Raw genomic sequence first — 16,301 nt, forward strand, 5'->3', positions numbered from 1 at the left:
GTTGTTGTTGTTGTTGTTATTTTTATTTGGTTTTTTGAGTCAGGGTTTCGTTGTAGTTTTAGAGCCTGTCCTGGAACTAGCTCTTGTAGCCCAGGCTGGCCTCGAACCCACAGAGATCCGCCTGCTTCTGCCTCTGCCTCCCGAGTGCTGGGATTAAAGGTGTGCGCTACCACCGCCCGGCAAAAAATTATTATTAAGTTTTTATTGATTCTTTGTGGATTTCACCCCCCCCCCTTTTTTTTTCTTTTTTGCTCTTACAAAGATTTATTGTTGGCTGTCCTTTTATGGTTAAGACAAAGGCACAGCAAAGTAAGTTGGATATTCTCTGTGGGTGGGCTACCTTAAAATGACGGCAGAGGCAGGCGGATCTCTGTGGGTTCGAGGTGAGCCTGGGCTACAAGAGCTAGTTCTAGGATAGGCTCTAAAACTACACCGAAACCCTGTCAAAAAAACCAAAGGAAAAAAAAAGATGATTTATACTATATTAAATAAAATGATGAACAGGCTTTTCTTGTTTTCAGACAGGGTTTCACTGTGTTGCTTGATTGGCCTAGCCAACCTTTTTGTAGTGCACACTGACCTCAAACTAGGCTTTTTTAGTCTTTACCTGTGATAATTTAACTATCGAGCAGGGAAGTTACTTGATAACCTTTTATTAAATCCTCTTTTTCTGTCCTGCTTCATCCTTGCCTTAGTCTCTTAAGTTCCAAGTCTTTCCTCTGTTTTTCCTCTTGTTTTTGAGATAGGGTCTCACGGTGGACCTCTTGTTGGTCTGGAACTCGTAGATCCTGCTGCTTCTGCCTTCATGTTTTGTAGGATTAAAGGCATGCACTGCTACTTACCTTAATTCTCATTTCCTTTTTATTTTTCCTTTTTTAAAATTTTATGCTTATTGTCCTTTGCCCACATGAATCTCCTACATACAGTGTCTGCAGAGGCCAGAAAAGGACATTGGATCCTGTGAACTGAAGTTATAGACAGTTGTGACCCACCATGTGGACACTGGACACTGACCCCATGTTCTCTGGAAAAGCAACCAGTGTTTTTAATCGCTAAGCCATCTCTCCAACCCCAATTCCTATTTTCTGACAACTAATTTTTAAAGTAAATTTGTCTTTCCTATTCTAAGTCTGAGTCAGGATCTTGAGGAACTCAGATTCTGGCTTTACTAAGAAAAATGCGTAAGTGTACAGCTTCTCAATTTAAAGATAATTTTCCATTAGTATTATAGGAAGAAGCTGAATTTGGAGTGGTGGTGCATGCCTGTAATCCTCAAATTTTGGAGTCCTTAAGGCAAGAGGATTCTGATCAGCCTGGATCCTGTCAATGTAAAAAATGGCAGGGATGTGGCTCAGCAATTAGAGGACTTTTCCCAGTCTGTATGAAGTCCTGGATTTGATCCCAAGTATTGGAGAGGAAAAAAAAGAGAGATAGGAAATAAGAGGTATGCAGACTGTTTTTCAGAAAAACAAAACATTATGACTCATTTGTTTTTTGTGTGTGTGTTTCAGTTGTGTGTGTAGCTCTATTCTAGAATTGGTGTGGTAGTCCAGGCTAGCCTTAACTCAGAGAGAGATTCTGCCTTTGCCTCCCGATTGCTGGGGTTAGAGGTGGCTGTCACCGCCACCCTGAGTAATTTTTTTATGTTTGTTTTAAGATTAGGTGAGAGCATCTCTTTGTAGTCCTAGCTCACTTTGGAATCACTCTGAGTTCAACTCAGAGATCTACCTGCCTCTTCATTATATTTGTTTTTTTTTCCTCATACAAATTATAATTTGGACTGGGGGGTTGGTGCTGGAGAGATGGCTCAATGATTAAGAGGACTTCCTGCTTTTCTAGAGGAGCCATCTTCAGTTCCTTGTCTGGTGGTTCACAACTGCACATAACTGCAGATCCAGGGGATCTGCCCTCCTTTGGCCTTTGAGGCACATGCACATATAAACACACACACACACACACACACACACACACACACACACACACACACACACACACAGAGTGTTGTGACATACATACATATACCTTTAATACTAGCATTTGGGTGTCAGAGGCAGGCAGGTCTCTGAGTTTGAGGCCAGCCTGGTCTACATAGTGAGTTCTAGGCAATCCAGAGTCACATAGTGAGACCTTGTCTTAAAAAAAACCCTTAAAAATACTGGTTATATGGAATTTTATAGCGGCAGAGAACTTTGAAGTAAAAGCCCTTTTATTCCACCATTGTAACAAATTCTTCCAAAAATAATATTTAATTAATTAGAAACTGGATGACAGTTGGATAGGGATTTTGGAAACTTATAGTTGGTTAATTCTGTGTTGGATTTGTCATTGGATTTATCATAAGGGTTTAGTTAAGGTATTATTATCATCTTGGAGGCTTATATGGGGCTAAAGGATCGACATTAAGTGTTTGGGGAGGTCTTAAGTGTTTCCTATATACTTTTTCTTTTTTTTTTTTTTTTTTGGTTTTTCGAGACAGGGTTTCTCTGTGGCTTTGGAGCCTCCTATATACTTTTTCAATAGGCAGCTTCAGTGTTATTAACTAGATCATGGTTGTAATGTCTTTGTGGCCTATTCTTAGATGTCCCATCCTCTAACTTCCACCACAGTCTATTCATCAGAGAGTCTCTTTGACACTCGAGGAAAAAAGTTAGGGTTCGCTTCTCAAATGAAAGTATGTTAGTGGTTTTGTGGTCAAGTTTATCATACCTATAAAAATGAAATTATTTTTCTATGTGGTCATACAGGGTGCTGGTAATTTATTTGGACTATGTTGGACACATTTTGCTAATATTCGAAGACATAAATCATGAATAATAGCTGATTAACTGTCAATCAGTCTTTGGATTATGCTAATATAATTTGAACTAGGTGGTACTTGTTCATATTGTTTAGTTACTTAGTAGCAAGATTTTTAATTACCCGAAGTATGGTAGGCATTGTGCTATTAATTGAATTTTTAAAAATTTATTTATTTATTATGTATACAGTATTCCGCCTGCATGTATGCCTTCATGCCAGAAGAGGGCATCAGATCTCATTACAGTTGGTTGTGAGCCACCATGTGGTTGCTGGGAATTGAACTCAGGACCTTTGAAAGAGCAGGCAGTGCTCTTAACCACTGAACCATCTCTCCAACCCTTAATTGAATTTGTTTCAAAGAACTAGATTAGTATGTTCTTACTTGACACTTCCTGTTTTGTTTGTTTGTTTGTTTGTTTTTTTGAGACGGGGGTTTCTCTGTGTTAACAGTCTTAGCTATCTTGGAACTAGGTCTTGTAGACCAGGCTGGCCTCGAACTCTCGGAGATCTGCCTGCCTCTGCCTCCCAAGTGCTGGGATTAAAGGCATTTACCACCACCACCCAGCTTATTAATAAAAAATTTTTATTCTTATTTTTTGTTGGTTGGTATTTTTATTTATTTATTTATTTTTTGGTTTTCTGAGACAGGTTCTCTATAACCCTGGGCAGTCCTTGAACTCACAGAGATCCACCTGCTTCTCTGCTTCCCAAATGCTAGGATTAAGGTATATATCACCATGCCTGGCCTGTGATTCTTTTTTTGTTGTTGTTGTTTGTTTGTTTTTGTTTTTGAAGACAGGGTTTCTCACTAGTTATGGAGCCATGTCATGATGCCTAGCAGTTTTAAAGCCTGTCCTGGAACTTGCTCTGTAGACCAGGCTGGCCTCAAACTCAGACATCTGCCTGCCTCTGCCTTTTATGTGCTGGAATTAAAGGCATGCACCACCACTTGCCTGGCTGGCCTGTGATTCTGTTATAAAAAGTCAGTGTTACCCTAGCAGAAGGGGAAAATTGATGCTTTAAAAAGTATTTCAGTATTTGTTTTGTCTGTGACTTACTAAAATGTATAATTGTTTCTTCTAAAATGTATAATTGTTTATTGCATTTTATTTTCTTTTGTAGGCAATGTCTGTGCTGCTTCAAGGAATATAAGCATTTGGAGATTTTTAACCAAGTAGTGTGTGCACTTATTAACCTAGTGATTGCCCAAGTTCAAGTGCTCCGGGACCAGCTTTGTAAACATTGTGCTACCATTAACATAGATTCCACGTGGCAAGATGAGAGTAATCAAGTGGAAGAACCACTAAATATAGATAGAGAATGTAATGAAGGAAATGCAGAAAGACAAAAATCAATAGAAAAAAAATCAAACTCTACAAGAATTTGTAATCTGACTGAGGAAGAATCTTCAAAGAGTTCTGATCCTTTTAGTTTATGGAGTACAGAGGAGAAGGAAAAACTATTACTGTGTGTAGCAAAAATTTTTCAAATCCAGTTTCCCTTATATACTGCTTACAAGCATAATACTCATCCTACTATAGAGGTATGTAAAAATAGGTACTGTGACTCTTTACTTATGGTCAAGTCCACTCCTTATCTGTGAATGACTGAAGCTAGTTATTTTTGATGGTAACCTTTCTGACTAAGCTACCCTGTTGCATTCCCTTTGACTGTATAGTCTTGTAGTCTGTAGGCTTTGAGCTTTCTGTGTATCCTTGGGCTGGCCTGGAGATTTAATTCACTTGCCTCAAATTGAGTATTTGAATTACATACAGGTGTGCACAATCATGTCCCAGATTGATGGAAATTTTTCTAAAAATTACTGGTGTTGTCAAAATTGTTTTCTCTAGTTCTTTTTATAACAGTTTGTGTTGAAAATTTGCATATTATTTGTAATTGAACTCATAGAACTTAAATTTTAAGTGACTTAAACATTTTTATAGTCTGTTCATTATGACTTTAAAAAATAATGGCTGGGCGTATACTTCAGTGATAGAGTGCTTGCCTATCATTTGCATGAGGTCTCAAGTTCAGGTCCCAATTCCAAAGTAAATAAAATTTATAGTTGCAGTGGACCCAGGTTCTGTTTCCAATGGCCATTCATTGGTCCACAGTTGTCTACAGCCCTAATTCCAGGGGATCTGATCTGACTGACGTTTTTAGGTTCCTACATACATGTGATGGGAAAACATACACTTAATCATACATTTATACATAAGATTTAAAAAAAATACTTGTGGTAAGAGAACCACATAGAGTTTTTAATTTCATTTTTATAAACAGATGTCAGACTCTAGAATTTTAAATCATCAAACAGGGCTTAGCAAATTATATACATTTTAAAAAGTATTTTTTTTGTAAGCCAAACTGCTTAATTCTGCATTTGTTATTTTTATAAGCATTTTCAGAAACTTAGTAATATAAGATTTGTGTCTTATCAGTTTGGTTGCTCTTTTTAGGTTCTTCTGTTTTTTTCCATGGCTACAGCTTCTACTCAGGTGGACTAGCTTCCTTACATTTTTGATTTAGGAGTGTTTGAGAGAGGCAAAGGTAGAAGCTGTAAGATTTCCTCTGAAATAGTATAAAATAAATTTTTTTACATTTTGGTAGTTGATATAATTCATAAGGGCATTCAGCATTTAAAGGGGTTTTGAAAGTCTCTAGGTGGGGAGGAATGGTAGTGTTGTTATTATTATTATGACGATGATGATTATTAACTGGGCTAAGGTTGGCCTAAGACCCTGAACTCCTCTACATCCTGGGTTCTGGAATTACAAGTATAAATTACCATATCTGCTTATGCAATTCTGGGGATCAGACATAGGACTTTGTGCTTACTGGGCAAATTACGCTGTCAGCTAAGCAGTGTCTCTAGTCCTCATTCATACCTTGGTCAGTTTGCTTCCCCAAATGGTTGAGATGTCCGTCCGTCCGTCCGTCCGTCCATCCATATAAAGGGTTTTACTTTGTAGCCCTGGCGGTTCTGGAATGTGCTATGTAGACCAAGCTGGTGTCAAAGTCAAAGAGAGCTGTGGGTGGCTGTCCTGGAGCTCCCTCTGTAGACCACGCTGGCCTTTACTCAGAGATCCACCTGCCTCTGCCTGCCAAATGCTGGATTAAAGGCGTGTGTCACCATAATCAGATGGCTTTATTGTTTTTTTTCATGACTGTCGTTTTTCAGTTTATATCTTTTGTAACCTTCATACTACCAACTTTTCTTCATCTGAAAAGTAATAGTCCTTCATTGGAATATTTCCACCTTGTATTGAGTAAAGAAAGCCCATGTAATTATTATTATCCCTATTAGAAATATTCATAAGAACATTTTGAGATAGATTGTGCTTTCTTCTATAATTTAGTGTGTTGTTTCTGTGTAGAAACTTAGTAAAGAATATTATGAGATACATTAAAGATACCAAAAAGTGTCAGGTTTTTTTTTTTTTTTTGTTTGTTTGTTTTTAAAAACAAATTACTAAAAGTGTGATTTTTCAGGGACTAGAGAGATGACTCAGTAGTTAAGAGCACTGGCTGCTATTCCAGAGGATTCAGGTTGGATTCCTAGCACCCATGTGGAAGCTCACAACTGTTTGTTCCAGGGGTTCCTTCTAGGGGATCTATACTCTATTCTCGCCTATAGAGGTATTGTTTGTACATGGCGCACAGATTTATATGTAGGCAAAATACCTATATACATGTATAAAATTAATCTGATTTTTCCTAAACATTCATTAGAATGCAGTGTAAATTATGTTTTCATGCTTCAAATTGTTATTGAAAGATACTAGAAATATTTTCATTAGGAGCCATGTGAACTTTATTCAGAAATTAATTTTATCCAATTAATTATTTTTTTGGTGGGCAGAACCTCATTTAGCTTGCCTGGAGCTTGCATTGTAGATAAGACTGGCCTGGAAGTTACAGATCCACTTAGTTCTTCTTCAACACCCTGTTAGTTAAAAATTACTTAATGAAACTGGATGTGGTAGCTCATGCCTTTAATACCAACCAGTTCTCAGGAGAGACTGAGGTAGGAGAATCATCATAGTTGGAGGCCAGTTTGGGCCAACCATAGTAAATTTTAGAACAGTTTGACCTTCTGAGTCAAACTTGACCTTGCCTCAAAACAAATGAAACCAGAAAAAGCATTCTTTGTAAGAGTACAACGAGTCTGCATCTGTTATTTTGTCCTTTATTTTTTTCTTCCCAAGATTTATTACATATACAGTGTTCTGCCTACAGGCCAGAAGATGGAACTCCAGATTTCATTACAGATAGTTGTGAGCCAACATATGGTTGCTAGGAATTGAACTCAGACCTCTGGAAGAGCAGCCAGTGCTCTTAACCGCAGAGCCACCTCTCCAGGCTTTGTTCTTAAAATAAATTTAATCATTTAGTTATCTTTGTTTTCTTCTTGGATTCTAAAAATGCTTACCTGTAAATGTTATAGTTACTGCATATACTTTTTATTTTTGGAGTAAAAAACCTTATTTTTTTTCAAGACAATTTTGTATGGTTACACGATTGAAATTAACAGTATCATGAAATGCTTGAGGTAAAATTATTTTATTGAAATTTTATTAAAATTTTGATTTAAAAACTTTAAAATTTTTTATAAACTTCAATTTTTTTTTTCTGAAAAACCATAAGAAGAGTTTTCTTACTGAATTAACTGTTAATTGTAGTTTTCAGAAGGTCCTAGATCACAGTCTTTTTTGTGGGGTTTTGTGGAATTTCGTGGAGTTGGGACAGGGTTTTTCTGTATAATAGCTCTGACTATCCTGGAATTCACTTATCGACTTGGCTGGCTCCTGCCTCTAAAGACTAGGATTAAAGGTGTATGCCACCATGCCCGACCCTAGATTGCAAGCTTCATATAGTCTACATATATCCTAGAGTTAGACTATATGTATTTATACATATGAGTTTGTTTTACAGTGTTTAATGAGCAGTACAGTGACACTTAATTTCTAGTTTATCCTTTTGTTGTTTACTGAGACAAGGCTTCACCCTGTAGCATACATTAGCTTTCAACTCACAGTCCTGACGCCTTCACCTGTTAAGTGCTGGATTTGCAGGTGTGTATCACCAGGCCCAGCTTTCTTTTCTTTGAATCATAGGCCATCTTGTCTTACCTTTTATTCTTGTGCTACCCTTTCCTGATTAAGCCTTTTACTTGAATTTTTATTTTTAAGAGATGTAATTTGATAAAGTCTTTTATAACAAAAAGGTTAAAGACTCATGTTATTATTTTAATAGCAATGACTAGAGATCTAGTCCGTGCCCTTATTAGATAGAGGACAGATTTACTTGGCTTATAGACATTAAAAGATTTGGCAAGATTTCTTTCTTTTTTTTTTCTTTTTTTAAATTGATATTTATGAGCTCTACATTTTTCTCTGCTCCCCTCCCTGCCTTACCTTCCCCCTTTCAGCCCTCCCCCAAAGTCTCCATGCTCCCAATTTACTCAGGAAATCTTGCTTTTTCTACTTTCGACTTCCCATGTAGATTAGATCTATGTAAGTCTCTCTTAGTGTCCTCATTGTTGTCTAAGTTCTCTGGGATTGTGATTTGTAGGCTGGCTTCCTCTGCTTTATGTTTAAAAACCACCTATGAGTGAGTACATGTGATAATTGTCTTTCTGTGTCTGGGTTACCTCACTCAAAATAATGTTTTCTAGCTCCATCCATTTTCCTGCAAAATTCAAGCTGTCTTTATTTTTTTTCTACTGTGTAGTACTCCATTGTGTAAATGTATCACCTTTTTCTTATCCATTCTTTGGTCTAAGGGCATTTAGGTTGTTTCCAGGTTCTGGCTATGACAAACAAAGCTGCTATGTACATAGTTGAGCACATCTCCTTGTGGCACGATTGAGCATCCTTTGGATGTATACCCCAAAGTGATATTACTGGGTCTTGAGGAAGGTTGTTTCCTAATTTTCTAAGAAATCGCCACAATGGTATCTGAAGGGGTTGTACCAGCTTGCATTCCCACCAGCAATGCAGAAGTGTTCCCTTTCCCCCACAACCTCTCCAGCATAAGTTTCATCAGTGTTTTTGATCTTGGCAATTCTTATAGGTATAAGACGGAATCTCAGAGTTGTTTTGATTTGCATTTCTCTGATGGCTAAGGATGTTGAACATTTTCTTACATGTCTTTAAGCCATTTTAGATTCCTCTGTTGAGAGTTCTCTGTTTATGTCTGGACTCCATTTTTTTTAAAAATATTTATTTATTATGTATACAATATTCTGTCTGTGTGTATGTCTGCAGGCCAGAAGAGGGCACCAGACATCATTACAGATGGTTGTGAGCCACCATGTGGTTGCTGGGAATTGAACTCAGGACCTTTGGAAGAGCAGGCAATGCTCTTAACCACTGAGCCATCTCTCCAGCCCCCCCGGACTCCATTTTTTTTTTATTCTATTATGTGATCTTTTGGTGTCCAATTTCTCAAGTTCTTTGTATATTTTGGAGACCAGACCTCTGTCTGTGGGGTTAATGAAGATTTCTGCTGTAATTTTTTTTAAAAAAAATTTATTTATTTATTATGTATACAATATTCTGTCTACATGTATGCCTGCAGGTCAGAAAAGGCACCAGACCTCATTACAGATGGTTGTGAGCCACCTTATGGTTGCTGGGAATTGAACTCAGGACCTTTGGAAGAGCAGGCAATGCTCTTAACCGCTGAGCCATCTCTCTAGCCCCTCTACCCCCCTTTTTTATTTGAGTAGTCTTGTCCTTTCTTGAACTGGTTCTGTAGACCAGGCTGGCCTCTGCTTCTGAGGTGTTGGGATTAAAAGTTTGCTTCACTACTTCCCAGCAACAGCAAGTACTTTCAAGAGCTGAGCCATCTCTTCATTCTGCCTGACCCTTGGGGCTCAGTGTTGTGGGCCATACCTTTTATCCCAGCACTTGGAACGCAGAGGCTTGCCTGGCCTTCATAATGAGTCCCAGGACAGTTAGTACTATAACTTCAGACAGTCTCACACAAACAAGAAAATTATTTGATAATTTTAGCTCATGTGCAGGGTTCCGAGAGTGCTGTGATTTGGCAGTCATTTTCAGCCTTACTTGAACAATTCTGCTTTATGTGAAACAGGTGATTGTAAAGAATGAATGAATGAGTTTTCTTGGTATCACTTTCAGTTGAATGTATTTAGTGTGACAAATTGATAACAGTATACAAAATAAAAACTATAAAAGCCTTGGATCTCATCTTTCTTTCAATACTTCCTCAGTGACAAAACACAACCTTTTAAACCTTATTACTAATTAGTTAATATCTTTCTTGACTTTAAAAAATTATATATTGGTGCACACCTATTATGTCAGCTCTTGGCAGATGGTGGTAGGAGTTCATGGTCATCCCTAGCTGCTTTGGGAATTCAAAGTCAACCTAGCCTATATGAGACCCTGTTTCAAATCTTAGACCATTGCACGTCTAAGTTGTGATCAGCAAGGTAAGATTTCATACTGGAACCCTTAGCATTAGAAAGCCAACACCATGAGGATTGTAAATTCCCGGCTAGTCTGTGCTATCCAATAGAATGATTGCGTTTTCAAATAATTTTTATAATTAGATCTTGACCATAAGTTCTTCTCTTAATATTATTACCTTTTTTCCGAACATACAAATCTTAATTTTTTCCTATCCATTTTGTTTTCAATGGGCCTATTTTCTGGAAGGGGGGTTTTGAGATAGTGTTTCTCTGTACACCTCTGACTGCCCTGGAAATTGCTCCGTAGGCAAGGGTGGCCTTGACCTCAGAGACTCTCCTGCCTTTGACTGCCTACCTTTTAATAGGATCTTTTTTTTGTTTGTTTGTTTGTGGTTTTTTTTTTTTTCTTTGCTTTTCTGTGAGACAGTCCTAGCTGTCCTGGAACTTCCTAGACCAGACTGGCCTTGAACTCACAGAGATCCACCTGCTGGGATTAAATGTCTGCACCACTACTGCCTGGCTTCTTAAAGGTAGAACCTATATATCATATGTCTGCAGTTTAGTAGGACAAACTTCTACCACATCTCAGTTTTTAGAGTATTTTCTTTTTGATAGGTGATCTAGGATTGGGTGTTTGTACTACTGTTTACTTACCTGATCAGTGGCTATTAGTTTTATTTAGATTTGTTATCAGCTACTGTGAACATGATCATACAAACATTTTTTCAGCATTTCTCTTGATAATCTTTAGATTGAAGCATTCAAAAGATCATCTGCAATTCTAAACCAGATATTTAATATTTTAAATATTGAAGGTCCTATTTACCTACCCCTTAGAGATCATATTTGCTTATATGGTTACCAACAATGTTTAAGTGTACTTCAGGCAGTTTAAATTCATTTATTGGTTTCTTTCAGACAGGGTTTTTCTGTGTAGCCCTATCTATTCTGGAACTTGCTCTGTAGACGGCTGGCCTCGAACTCAGATCCACCTGCCTCTGCCTCCCGAGTACTGGGATTATGTATTATCATTGCCTGTCATAGTTTATATTTGAGATATGGAGTTATACATTAAGGAACTCTGGAGTCTTTTTCTAGCAAATTACGGAGTGTAGTTTGAAAATCATCTAAGTTATATTTTTATGAGACTCACCCTGACTCTTTTGAGGTATGTCCCCCCCCCCCCCATTGTTAAGATCCAACCTAGGAGCCAGGTTGTGGTCGTGCACCCTTTTAATCCCAGCACTTAGGAGGCAGAGACAGGCAGATCTCTGTGAGTTCAAGGTCAACCTGGTCTACAAGAACTTGTTCTAGGACAGGCTTCTAAACTATGGAGAAACCCTGTCTCGAACCCCCCCCCCCAAAAAAAAAAAAAAAAAAAAAACAATCTACCTCAGGGTTTTATACATGTTAAGCAAGTATTCTAACACTATACAGCAATTTACCCAGCCCAACTGCACCATGATTGAAAGGACAGCATATATTATTAAAATTGCTTTTATTTGAAAAGATAAACCCAGTGTGGTTGTGCACAGCTGTACTGTCAGCTCTGTGAAGACAGAGACAGAAATGTCATGAATTCAAGGCTATTATTCTGGGCTCCTGCAGGGCAATCCTATCTCAAAGAAAAGCCAAAAAACAAACAAACCAAAAAAAGAAAAAACCAGAGTGTAGTGGCGAAGCTCAGTTGTAGAGCACTTGCCTGATGTGTGCTAAGTACTGTGAAAGAAACCTAACCTTCCGAAGGCTTTAAGTATAGTTCAGAGCTGGGTGACTGTAACTTCATAGGTGATGTTGCTGTTGATTGCTATAAAATACTTCTTGAGATTTCCTAGGATCACTTTGAGAAAATTTAATGTATTTGATTATCATTTAATAATGACCTAATATTTACTTTTTTTAAAATTAGGATATATCGACGCAAGAAAGTAACATATTAGGGGCATTCTGTGATATGAATGTAAGTGTTTTTATCTTCTTTAAGGTTTATGGAAAATTTTTGTTTTGAATTTGTTTTTATATATTTTTTTATGTTTCTTATAATTAAAAATTATTTCTGATACATTTAAACTTATACACTTTTTGTTTGTTTTATAGGATGTAGAAGTTCCCTTGCATTTGCTTCGTTATGTCTGTCTATTTTGTGGAAAAAATGGCCTTTCTCTCATGAAGGATTGCTTTGAATATGGAACTCCTGAAACATTGCCGTTTCTTATAGCACATGCATTTATTACAGTTGTTTCTAATGTAAGTATTATTTGGAATTAGTCTTGAACTCTTTTAGCTCAACATCCTGTATTTCAGTGTCACGAGTTTTTGTTTTTTGTCTAGAAAATGGCAAGTTTTGGGTGGTTTGCAGATGTAATCATCTTTTACATAATTTAAAAACTGAGTATGTTTGTTTTAAAGGGGCAATAAAATTAAAATCTGAACAAAATTAATTTTTAAATTTAAAATAGTTACCCTCATCTCTTTTTTGTAAAATCAAAGGTAGGTGGCTTTCGTTGAAATTAACCTTCTTTATCTGGGATTATTGTTTTAGCAAAACTTCGCTTCTTAGTGTTTTTTGTTATTTAAGTAATGGTTGTCTATTTCACTGCTGAAGTATGTCTGACTTCACTGTACATTACATAGAAAGGTATAATGTTTCTTTTTCCCTTAACACTGTTAGAACTGTGAGGCACAGTAAAAATTGTCTGAAAGAAGTAATTTTATTACCTATATATTCAATCTTTAACTTACTGTGGACATTTCAGAAAGAGCATTGCTAAAATTAAATGTAATTTAACTAAAACCTGAGGTTTGGTATAAGTATTTATACCAATTACATCTGGTATAAACTTATTTGAATAGAAGTTTAAAAAGTAAAAGCGGCTTGTGAAAAGCCTTTGGTCAGCAGTGTGCAGTCCTGCTCCCAGTGCCGTCTTTGCAGTGTCAGTGCTCTGGGACGGGCTGGGGTGGGCACCTCGTGTTCCTTAAATTAAACTCTTAGCTCACCATCCTGTATTCTAGTGTCAGAGTTTTTTCTAAGATTAATTTTAAATCCATAATTCCATGTTTTCTGATATGTTGAAAGTTTAACCTAATATATATAGTGTATATATATATATATATATATATATATATAAAGTATATATAGTGTGTAGTCTTATGCCATTTAGACTTTGTGTGTGTTACGCAAGGCCTGCTTTTGGCTGACCTTTGGCCCCTTTGGTTTTATAGCTGCTTTTTTTTTTTTAAGTTTAAAATGTTAGCTATTGATCTTAAAGTGAGAATGATGATGGTGTCTTCCTTAGAGGATTCTTTAACGTTGAGTGGAGTTTAACAGTAAAAGCAGTCTTGGCCTGGCGAGGTGTGAAGTGCTTGAAGACCTTATTTGATAAGATTGAAGAGAACACACTCTTGAGTTATCCTTTGACTTCCAGCCCTGTGCTGTGGCATGCAAGTGTCTGTGCTCACATAATAACTGAAAAAGAAAATATGCCTGGCAGTGGTGGCACACTCCTTTAATGCCAGCACTTGGGATTCAGAAGCTGGTGAATCTCTATGAGTTCAAGTCTACAGAGCGATTTCCAGGACAGATTCCAAAGCTACATAGGGAAACCTGTCTCATCAAACCAAAATCAAACAAACAAACAAACCCTCAATTTAAAGTTGCTATGGTAGCACTTGATGTCTGTGTAACCGCTTAATTACTATATTATTATGCATTTTAGCTATGAAGCATTTAACTCAGTACTCTTATTTTGCATATAGAAATTCTGTTCATTTTGGCTTAGTCTTCTGGCCCTACTTCTTCTCTTGAAACTTAACCTAGTCTAGCCTTGGGTATAAAGCAGGGTTGAGTTCAGACTGGGCAACATGAACCTTTCTGAGAAATTAAAATCAAATGCAAATCAGCTCATTTAAATTAAAAACTTATACATTTCTTATATCCCAGCACTTAGGAGGCAGAGGCAGGTAGTTCTCAGTTTAAGGCCAGCCTGGTCTACAAAGTGAGTTCCAGGACGGTCAGGAGTGTTTCAAAGAGAAAACTTTGTTTCAGAAAACAAAACAAAACAAAAAAACAACTTATAAATATTAGAAGTTTTGACATTTTTTTAAACCTACTATTAGTGCTTTGATCCCACCCTTCCTGAAGTTTATAAGTAAACAGGAAGTGATGCTGGGCATAGAAATGCATGCCTTTAATCCCAGTGCTGTAGAGGCAGATGGGTCTCTGCGTTCAAGGATAGTGAAATCCTGCCTCCAGCACAGTGTCTTTAGTCAATATTAATGACATTGTAAATTTCAGAGTTTTTGTAGGTGTATCATGCCATCTGGAACATAGTAATTTTTCTGTTAGTCAGTATGTGAACTATGGTTTGTTGTTGGCTATGTCTTTTGTTGGAAATTGTTATTTAGCCTACGTTGACCTCAATCTCTGAATTCCCCTGGTTTATGTGATTCACTATCCTCACACTGTTAATGTCCATTTCTTTTATTGAAAATAGCCTCTCTTTGGGAATATGCAAATTTACATGAGTTTTCACACAGTGAAATGACGGATAATCAGCTCCTTTCCTATAAAGAGAAAGAAAACTGAATCCTAATATATGATCTAGCACAAATAGACTGACTGGCCTTATCGAGTACTTATTTCTCTCACAGTGTGAGACCACATGTCCCATAAAAGAATAGTTATATTTTTGGGGGAACTAGATTTTTATGCCTGTGAAGAGTAGCCCTCTCTCTCTCTCTTCCTCTCTCCCTCTGTCTGCCTATCTGTCTTTTGAGACAGGCCTTTTTGTTTTGTTTTGTTTTTTTGAGGCGGGGTTTTTCTATAGCTTTAGAGCCTGTTCTGGAACTCGCTCTTAGACCAGGCTGGCCTGGAACTCACGGAGAGCTGCCTGCCTCTGCTCCCCAGTGCTGGGATCAAAGGCGTGCTCTACTACCGTTCAGTGAGACAGGCTTTCATTATTCAGTCTGGGCTGTCCTGGAACTATGTAGACCAAGCTGTCCTGTAGCTCAGAGATCCACTTGCTTCTTTTTCCAAAGTGCTGGGATTAAAGGTGTGTACCACCACATATGACTATCTTCAGCAATTCCTAGTCTCATTGTTAGTATATTTCTCAATTTTGCACAAATAGCCGACTTGTATGGATACATTCTTAGAAATAATAGCTAAAGCTATTATTATTTTTCTTTAAGAAAAGAAACCTTTTTAAAAATAGTTATTTTCTGTTGATCTTTAAGCCTTTAGGAAAGGCAGTTTATTAACATTCATTATAGATTAGAGCAGTAGAACATAAAAGGAGGTTTCCCCACTAAGACCCAGGTAGTAGTTCATCTTTTCTTCTTTAGGTTAACATTTGTAGGCGAAGGCTGCTTGCTCGTTTCCTTGTTGCAGAAACCCAAAATAATCACACAGAAACTGTATTAATTACAATACTGCTTGGCCAGTTAGCTTAGGCTTCTTATTAACTAATTCTTACATCTTAAATTCACCCATTTCTATTATTTTATATTTTACCATGAGGCAAAATTGGTTTTACTTTATAGTACTCTTCCTCAGCTCTTACCTCTTATCCAGAGTTTTCTTGTCTCAAACATAATATCTTTTATTAATAATATGTTAAATAATGTATAGAATTTAAAAAATTTTAGTATGTTTGGAGAAAAGTTGAAAGACAATAAACTATAAATAAGATGCTTTTGAAAATAATGTAGATTAGTTATTAAAAATATAATCAGATATAAGTTTTTCATAGTGGTTTTAGTAATGCTACAGTGGACAGAATAAATTGAACTGTCTTAATACTGCTTTTGCTAGGTGTGTTGGTACATCTTTTCATTCCAGTACCCTGGAGGCAGAGTCAGGTGGATCTCTGAATTGGAGGGGTCCTGATACAGAGTTCCAACCAGCTGATGGTAATAATAATGAGATTCTGTTTCACCCACTCTCCGTGTTTTTACAAGAGGACTAACAGAGCCTTTTGAATATAAGAAATTAGTTTAGGATTATGTATTTTCACCTATTTCCATGACAGGTCAGAAAGCTGACAGTTTTTTTTTTTTTTTT

The 16,301-nt window shown here is 37.0% G+C and overlaps 1 protein-coding gene across 1 annotated transcript in view; it reads left to right on the forward strand.

Annotated features, from left to right (window-relative positions):
- The window catches only part of Usp34 (ubiquitin specific peptidase 34), a 180,481-nt gene that overhangs the window by 24,259 nt on the left and 139,921 nt on the right, over positions 1–16,301 (forward strand). The window contains exons 3-5 of the mRNA XM_013353501.1: positions 3,922–4,342; positions 12,150–12,200; positions 12,338–12,487. Of these exons, the coding sequence (XP_013208955.1) occupies positions 3,922–4,342; positions 12,150–12,200; positions 12,338–12,487 (622 nt within the window). The remainder of the gene's footprint in view (positions 1–3,921; positions 4,343–12,149; positions 12,201–12,337; positions 12,488–16,301) is intronic.

Source organism: Microtus ochrogaster, unplaced genomic scaffold (assembly GCF_000317375.1).
Source record: "Microtus ochrogaster isolate Prairie Vole_2 unplaced genomic scaffold, MicOch1.0 UNK9, whole genome shotgun sequence".
NCBI classification, from domain to species: domain Eukaryota; kingdom Metazoa; phylum Chordata; class Mammalia; order Rodentia; family Cricetidae; genus Microtus; species Microtus ochrogaster.